Genomic DNA, 9,101 nt, shown 5'->3' with positions numbered 1-9,101 from the left:
ATAAACCAACCTGAAAATGAAATAATAAATGTAACCTGTGAAGTTTTTTTTTTATTTTTTTATTTTTTATTATTAAACATGTATATATACAAACATACAAATATTCAAACAATAAACATACCATGAACAGACAAACAAAAAATATATACATATATACACTGAAAGGGGTACCAACACTATAGGCTATTATATATTATAGGTATTATTAAATAGTTGTTTGCAATAATTTATAATATTCTAAGGTTTTTATAGCTTTTCTGTCTTTCATATTTTGTAATAGCTCCATGTAATATCTGATTTCTATTTTAAACTCATAAAAATATGTTTTTTTGGATGACCATTTACATTTATGGATATAATATTTTCCTTGTAAAATAAAAAGATTCAACAAAAACAATTCCTTTCCCTTAAGGTTTTTTTTCATCATAAGTAAGAATCTTCTTTTTTTTTTTAGTTTAATCTTGATGCAGCCTGTCAAACATTTAAACATGTTTTCTAGTCCTATCCAAAACAAATGAGTAACGACATTCAAAAAAAAGATGACAAATATTTTCCTCCTCCTGTTCACAAAAAGTACAGTGGATATTAATATTTTTAAATTTAGAGATGGCCTGATTGACCGGGTAAATTCACTGAGTGTATAATTTTGAAAGAAACTTCCTTAATTTTGTTTGTGACACAGTATTAGTGTAACGTGTGAAGTGAATATTACATATTACAGGTAAAAGCCACTGATCTCCGCAGTCGAGGCCTCTGCTCTGAGCGGCGGGAGCTTCGTCCTCCGCGCGGCGGGAGGCGGCAGAGCGCGAGGCCACGCGGCGGAGCGAAGCGGCGGAAGTGACGCGACCTCCACGTGACGGATGTTTGAATTGTTATGACCCGTGTGAACCGGAGCTCCGTGTCCGTGGGTGTTTTTGGACAGAGAGAGAGAGAGAGACTGAGACCGGAGAGACTCCCGGTGAAGCGGCCCCGTTAAGAGGCTCGTTCACCGCTGACACGATGCCCGCGAACAGCGCGAAGAAGCGGCAACAGCAGCGAAGAGACACCGCGGTAACAACACGTCATGTAGCTACTGTTACTAACTGTACTGAGGAACTGTAACTCTACTCCGTTACTAAACTAGAGTAGGGATTTCCATGACATGCTGCTGTAGCTACTCCATCACTACAACAGCTCAGAGGAACATGTTGAACATTATCATGGATAAGTCAATAACCTCATATAATTATAACACCGTGTGCTGTGGGTCAAACAACTCCCTGTACTTCACTTCCAAGATTAATTTCACGTCGTCCTTCACTTTACAACAACTCGTCTCTGCCTCTCTCTTTCTCTCTCTCTTTCCCTGTTTGTTTGTGTGTTTTGACCCCCCCCTCCTCCTCCCTGCAGCCAGCCCACTCCGTGTCTCCCTATCCTGTGTGTGTGTGTTTTCATCTCTCTTGTTCTCTGTTGAGTCTGACAAATATAAATACGGTCGCATTTGTCAATCGCGGTATTTTATTTTGAAAATCGCTTTTATTTTGAAAATTGACCGGATTCTCTCGTGTTTCTTTGTGTGACTTCCTGCCAGAATTGACGCGGTCGGCCGCGGCTCGCGCACAAAATAGAGCAGACGCCGAAACCGGCGCTCCACGGCGCGAGCCGACCGCGGAGGACCGCGACGCTCCGCGTCTAGTCTGAACTACAACACCAGTTAACGAGGGCGCCGAATGGAAGCGGACTCCGCTCCGCGGCTATTCGCGGCGCTTCGGCGTCCGGTGTGAACCCGGCGTTACGCCTGGTTCACACTGGACGCCGAAGCGCCGCGCCGCGGAGCGGCCGCGGAAATCGCGCGCGAGCCGCGTCCCTCCAGTTCACACCAGACGCTGATTTCTCCGCGGCGGTCGCGAGCGCCTCTGCTCCTCAGCTGTTGTTTACTCACATTCAGAGCTGTGTTTTTTACATCATGGATAAGTAAATAACCTCATATAATTATAACACCGTGTGCTGTGGGTCAAACAACTCCCTGTACTTCACTTCCAAGATTAATTTCACGTCCTCCTTCACTTTACAACAACTCGTCTCTGCCTCTCTCTTTCTCTCTCTCTTTCCCTGTTTGTTTGTGTGTTTTGACCCCCCCTCCTCCTCCCTGCAGCCAGCCCACTCCGTGTCTCCCTATCCTGTGTGTGTGTGTTTTCATCTCTCTTGTTCTCTGTTGAGTCTGACAAATATAAATACGGTCGCATTTGTCAATCGCGGTATTTTATTTTGAAAATCGCTTTTATTTTGAAAATTGACCGGATTCTCTCGTGTTTCTTTGTGTGACTTCCTGCCAGAATTGACGCGGTCGGCCGCGGCTCGCGCACAAAATAGAGCAGACGCCGAAACCGGCGCTCCACGGCGCGAGCCGACCGCGGAGGACCGCGACGCTCCGCGTCTAGTCTGAACTACAACACCAGTTAACGAGGGCGCCGAATGGAAGCGGACTCCGCTCCGCGGCTATTCGCGGCGCTTCGGCGTCCGGTGTGAACCCGGCGTTAGGCTGTTTTACAAACTAAATGAGCCTACTTTACTCATTCAGCCTACTTGTTATTTCCATATAACCTGCTTCTGTTTCACAATCATTCACAGGGACATATGAACTGTTTTACTCCTCCATTCATCTGACAAACGTGGCTAAAACTTATCAAACAACACAATATGAAGTTTGATTGTTTGTTTGTTTTTTATAGGCTACCTTTTATACAACAGTCAGTAGTAGCAGCAATAGAATAATAATCAAAATACTATTTCCATAGACATGGATGATGGATGGATGATTTAATAATCATTCTTCTTTTTTCTTTCTAAGAAAAAACATTAAAAAGTTCTTTTTTCCATATTGAGATTCTCTTTTTTATTTATTTTTATTGAATGTGATGATAACTAACTGACTATCAAATGACATGGTTAGCATGTGTCAGTGTCATTGTGTCTAGCTAGTACATGATGTTTTGTCATGGCTGACAGGGTGGGGACGGTTGCAACAACTGCCATTTGAATATGGAAGCACTATGCAAATGCAAATGTATAAAATGAAACATTTTTAGCTTAAAATAGGCACAATATATCTTTTTTTCCCCTCATGATGAACAGAACAGCCAATTATATTAAACCACTCTCTGCACATTGACTCAAGGCCTATGTTCCACGCAAAACAAAACTCCAACTGTTCTCTGATAAATATTAGCCTACTAAATAACTAAATAATAGTATTATTGTAAGACAATGCATATTTTAGGAATACTTTGCTTATTGAGACACAAATCAAAAGTTAATTAGAGAAATTTAATGTATATTTAATATGTTGCAACTGTCCCTTATCCGTGTTGCAACCGTCCCCACGTTTGGGGTCAGTTGCAACGTCTGGATTCTTCCATTCAAATGAATATTGTGATTGATGTGTCATATGTAACCATCTTTAAATGGTATGACTAATTAGCTGACAAATGTATGTTTAATCTATAAAAGTTTGGTGAGCCTAGTCCAAATAGTCTCAGAGTAACTGAGAAAAATGTAAAAAGTGTTGCAACTGTCTCCAGTCTCCCCTAACTATCCTGTGTGTGTGTGTTTGTCCAGGTGCAGGGCACCAACGACAGCAGTGTGGTCAGTAAGGTGTCGGCTGCAGCTCATGGTTACTTCACTGACCGCTTCCTGCAGCGCTTTGTGTGTAAAGTGTCCAGAAGAGCGCCGCTCATCAACAGGTGAGTTCAGGTCAGGTGGCCAGCTGGGTCTGATGTCATATACTGACTAGAGGCCGCCTTCTGCTTCTCAGCGTATGTCAACACGGCCGCCATCTTGGTCCGGGGTTTCTGACCCAGCAGTCAGACCCTTGTAGAACACATTTCAGTGTATTTATGCATGTGGGTGTATGTAGCCTAAATGTATGTTAGATAGCCTACAAGATTGTTGTTGTATCATAAATATATGTCTGACATTTATAATAAACCAAGCGGCTTGAAAATCGGTTGAATATTCAGTGAGTTATGGCGATTTTAATCGTTGATAGACGTCTGCCTCTGTTGACTAATGCAGGAAATAGACACGGCTTCCCCCTGACCAAGATGGCCGCCACGTTGACGCATTCCACTCAATAGAGCTGCCTGGGAACGCAGCATCTAGTCAGTATATATATCTATGGGTCTGATGTGTCTGATGCAGCAGCAGTGAGTTTGTCCCTCTGAGCCACCGTAGCAGTGAGTTTGTCCCTCTGAGCCACCGTAGTAGTAGTGAGTTTGTCCCTCTGAGCCACCGTAGTAGTGAGTTTGTCCCTCTGAGCCACCGTAGCAGTGAGTTTGTCCCTCTTAACCACCGTAGCAGTGAGTTTGTCCCTCTGAGCCACCGTAGCAGTGAGTTTGTCCCTCTGAGCCACCGTAGTAGTAGTGAGTTTGTCCCTCTGAGCCACCGTAGTAGTAGTGAGTTTGTCCCTCTGAGCCACCGTAGCAGTGAGTTTGTCCCTCTGAGCCACCGTAGTAGTAGTGAGTTTGTCCCTCTGAGCCACCGTAGTAGTGAGTTTGTCCCTCTGAGCCACCGTAGCAGTGAGTTTGTCCCTCTTAACCACCGTAGCAGTGAGTTTGTCCCTCTGAGCCACCGTAGCAGTGAGTTTGTCCCTCTGAGCCACCGTAGTAGTAGTGAGTTTGTCCCTCTGAGCCACCGTAGTAGTAGTGAGTTTGTCCCTCTGAGCCACCGTAGCAGTGAGTTTGTCCCTCTGAGCCACCGTAGTAGCAGTGAGTTTGTCCCTCTGAGCCACCGTAGCAGTAGTGAGTTTGTCCCTCTGAGCCACCGTAGTAGCAGTGAGTTTGTCCCTCTGAGCCACCGTAGCAGTAGTGAGTTTGTCCCTCTGAGCCACCGTAGTAGCAGTGAGTTTGTCCCTCTGAGCCACCGTAGCAGTGAGTTTGTCCCTCTGAGCCACCGTAGTAGTAGTGAGTTTGTCCCTCTTAGCCACCGTAGTAGTAGTGAGTTTGTCCCTCTGAGCCACCGTAGTAGCAGTGAGTTTGTCCTTCTGAGCCACCGTAGCAGTGAGTTTGTCCCTCTGAGCCACCGTAGTAGCAGTGAGTTTGTCCCTCTGAGCCACCGTAGTAGCAGTGAGTTTGTCCTTCTGAGCCACCGTAGCAGTGAGTTTGTCCCTCTGAGCCACCGTAGCAGTGAGTTTGTCCCTCCGAGCCACCGTAGCAGTGAGTTTGTCCCTCCGAGCCACCGTAGCAGTGAGTTTGTCCCTCCGAGCCACCGTAGTAGTAGTGAGTTTGTCCCTCCGAGCCACCGTAGTAGCAGTGAGTTTGTCCCTCCGAGCCACCGTAGTAGTAGTGAGTTTGTCCCTCTGAGCCACCGTAGTAGCAGTGAGTTTGTCCCTCTGAGCCACCGTAGTAGCAGTGAGTTTGTCCCTCTGAGCCACCGTAGCAGTGAGTTTGTCCCTCTGAGCCACCGTAGTAGCAGTGAGTTTGTCCCTCTGAGCCACCGTAGTAGCAGTGAGTTTGTCCCTCTGAGCCACCGTAGTAGCAGTGAGTTTGTCCCTCTGAGCCACCGTAGTAGCAGTGAGTTTGTCCCTCTGAGCCACCGTAGCAGTGAGTTTGTCCCTCTGAGCCACCGTAGCAGTGAGTTTGTCCCTCTGAGCCACCGTAGCAGTGAGTTTGTCCCTCTGAGCCACCGTAGCAGTGAGTTTGTCCCTCTGAGCCACCGTAGCAGTGAGTTTGTCTCCGTGTTGCAGAGGTTACTACGTGCGGTGGAGAGCAGTGGATCAGTGCGTCAGGACGTTTCTACACGTCACCGAGGAGAGAAGACAGGTGAGGAGCTGCAGCTAGGTGTCCTCCTTTACTCTTCTTCCTCCTCCTCCTCTCCTCTTCCTTCACTACTCCTCTCTTCTTCTTCTTTTACTCCTCCTCCTCTACTACTCCTCCTCCTTTACTCCTCCTTTGCTCTTCCTCCTCCTTCTCCTCTCCTCTTCCTCTTCCTTTACTCCTCCTCTTCTCTTCCTCCTCCTTTGCTTTTCTTCCTCCTCCTCCTTTACTCCTCCTCTTCCTCCTCCTCTCCTCTTCCTCCTCCTTTACTCCTCCTCTCCTCTTCCTCCTCCTTTACTCCTCTCCTCTCCTCCTCCTCCTCCTCCTCTCCTCTCCTCTCCTCTCCTCCTCCTCCTCTCCTCTCCTCTTCCTCCTCCTTTACTCCTCTCCTCTCCTCCTCCTCCTCCTCCTCCTCCTCCTCTCCTCTCCTCTTCCTCTTCCTTTACTCCTCTCCTCTCCTCCTCCTCCTCCTCCTCCTCCTTTGCTCTTCCTCCTCCTCCTCCTCCTTCGCTCTTCCTCCTCCTCCTCCTCCTCCTCCTCTCCTCTTCCTCCTCCTTTACTCCTCCTCTTCCTCCTCCTCCTCTCCTCTTCCTCCTCCTTTGCTCTTCCTCCTCCTCCTTTACTCCTCCTCTTCCTCCTCCTCTCCTCTTCCTCCTCCTCCTCCTCTCCTCTTCCTCCTCCTCCTCCTCCTCCTCCTCCTCCTCTTCCTCCTCCTTTGCTCTTCCTCCTCCTCCTCTCCTCTTCCTCCTCCTTTGCTCTTCCTCCTCCTCCTTTACTCCTCCTCTTCCTCCTCCTCCTCCTCTCCTCTTCCTCCTCCTTTGCTCTTCCTCCTCCTCCTTTACTCCTCCTCCTCTTCTCCTCTTCCTCCTCCTTTACTCCTCCTCTCCTTTTCCTCCTCCTCCTCTCCTCTCCTCTCCTCCTCCTCTCCTCCTCCTCCTTTACTCCTCTCCTCCTCCTCCTCTCCTCTCCTCTTCCTCCTCCTTTACTCCTCTCCTCCTCCTCCTCCTCTCCTCTCCTCTCCTCTCCTCTCCTCTTCCTCCTCCTTTACTCCTCTCCTCCTCCTCCCCTCCTCCTCTCCTCTCCTCTTCCTCCTCCTTTACTCCTCTCCTCTCCTCCTCCTCCTCCTCCTTCTCTCCTCTTCCTCCTCCTCCTCCTTTGCTCTTCCTCCTCCTCTCCTCTTCCTCCTCCTTTGCTCTTCCTCCTCCTCCTCTTCCTCCTCCTCCTCTCCTCTTCCTCCTCCTTTGCTCTTCCTCCTCCTCCTTTACTCCTCCTCCTTCACGAGGCTACTCCTCTCCTCTTCCTCCTTTACTCCTTCTCTTCCTCCTCCTTCACTACTCCTCTCCTCTTCCTCCTCCTTTACTCCTCATCTCCCTGTCCTCCTCCTCCTTTACTCCTCCTCTCTTCCTCATCTTCCTCTTCCTCCTTTACTCCTCATCTCCTCCTCCTCCTTTACTCTTCCTCTTCTTTTCCTCCTCCTCTTCTGTCTGCTCTTCCTCCTCTTTCTCTACCTCTTTTACTCCCCCTCCTTTACTCTTCAGTCCCCCCTACTTTTCCTCCTCTTTCTTGGTCCTCCTCCTCCTCTTCCTCCTTCTCCACTCCTCTTCCTACTCCTCTTGCTTTACTCATCCTCCTCCTCCTCTCTTCTTCCTCCTCTTTCTCTCCTCTCCTCTTCCTACTCCTCTTGCTTTACTCATCCTCCTCCTCCTCTCTTCTTCCTCCTCTTTCTCTCCTCTCCTCTTCCTACTCCTCTTGCTTTACTCCTCCTCCTCAACTCTTCCTCTTCTTCCTCTCCCTCCCCCTTTACTCCTCTCCTCTTCCTCCTCTTTCTCTTCCTCCTCCTCTCCTCCTCTCCTCCCCCCCTCCTCCTCCTCCTCATGTTTCTCCCTCCCTCTCTCTCTCTCTCTGTCTCCAGATCCTGTCGCTAGGCGCCGGCTTCGACTCGTTGTATTTCCGTCTCCATGGCGACGGAGCGCTGGACGGCGTCGTGGTGTTTGAGGTGGATTTTCCAGACGTGGCGCGACGTAAGCGTGACCTCATGACCTCTGACATCACACTGAGGGGGATGTTGGACTCGCCCCTCGCTCCTCCCGCAGGTTCGTCACGTCACGAGCTCATCAATCCATCAATCAATCAATCAATCAATCAATCAATCAATCAATCAATCAGTAGGGGTGTGACGAGATCTCCGAGTATCCGAGTAGTGAAATGGCACTGGGGGGGAGGGGGGGTTGTTGCCACTACTTTCAAAAAATCCTAGAGGAAACACTGCACATAATATTGTTTGCACTTGAAAAAAAGAAATAAATATTTAATTTTATTTAATTTATATTAACTTTTTATACATTTTAGTTTTAGTTTCAATTGGTGGAAGAAGAAATGTATTTAAAGCTCATGCTTACATCACGCATGTAAATAGTTACAATAAAACATTTCAAAATGTCTTTTTAATGTTACATACAGAAATACTATCCTTTTCGTTAAAAACAAAACAAAACATGTATAGATATATTTTGAATATACTGCATGTATGTTTCTCTCTATTTTTATTTTTATTTATTTATGTATTTTATTTTATTTTATTTTATTTTATTTTATTATTATTATTATTATTATTATTATTATTATTATTTTTTTTTAAATTTTTCCATCTTTTTCTCTCACTTGTGCCTATTTATTTCAATTGATTATGTAAAAAATTTAACTAGAAGACAGGCAGATGTACGGTATATTGTTTTTGTATTTTTGTTTTTAATTTTTCAAAGGAAATGTCATTTTTCATGCTGTTTAACTGTTGGCTCCAGTTCAGGGTTGGGGGAGGAAGGGGAATTGTGTAAATAAAGATATGTGTTAAAAAAATAAAAAATAAAAAATAAAAACATTTCAAAATGCAAATGCAACTCGGTTAAATAAAAGTCTGTTGGTCCAGTCATATTTTGTCATTGTAGCTTTCTTAAAATCTCGTCTCGTCTCGATCTCGTGAACCCAATCTCGTGTCTCGTCTCGTCTCGTGAGATGAGTGTATCGTCACACCCCTATCAATCAGGCTTCATACAAGTAAAAATTCAAAGTGCTTTACAAATGATTGGAAGAAAAAAACAAAAATGGAGTTAGTTTAAAAGGTTGGTTAGTCTACACTCCCCTTTTCTCTTTTTCCCAACCATTTTCTATCATGTAAACTGTACGGCTGTATTTATTTGTACAAATGATTGAATGACTCATAGTAAATGAAAGATGTATAAATAACATTGTGGTAATCTTATAAATTGCTTTCTTACTGTTTATCATTATTATAATTTTTATTTTTTTTTA

At 45.9% G+C, this 9,101-nt stretch overlaps 1 protein-coding gene across 1 annotated transcript in view; it reads left to right on the top strand.

Moving 5' to 3' along the window:
- The first annotated feature begins 928 nt into the window (after window positions 1-928).
- The window catches only part of lcmt2 (leucine carboxyl methyltransferase 2), a 38,004-nt gene continuing 29,831 nt past the window's right edge, over window positions 929-9,101 (top strand). The window contains exons 1-4 of the mRNA XM_085765749.1: window positions 929-1,050; window positions 3,598-3,722; window positions 5,723-5,798; window positions 7,705-7,885. Coding sequence (XP_085621875.1) covers window positions 1,000-1,050; window positions 3,598-3,722; window positions 5,723-5,798; window positions 7,705-7,885 — 433 coding nt within the window. The 5' untranslated portion in view covers window positions 929-999. The remainder of the gene's footprint in view (window positions 1,051-3,597; window positions 3,723-5,722; window positions 5,799-7,704; window positions 7,886-9,101) is intronic.

The sequence above is a fragment of the Trachurus japonicus genome, chromosome 21 (assembly GCF_045865225.1).
Source record: "Trachurus japonicus isolate A0001 chromosome 21, Traja_1.0".
Lineage (NCBI taxonomy): Eukaryota > Metazoa > Chordata > Actinopteri > Carangiformes > Carangidae > Trachurus > Trachurus japonicus.
The sequence above is the reverse complement of the archived record's forward strand: the minus strand, read 5'-3'. Positions and strand labels throughout refer to the sequence as shown.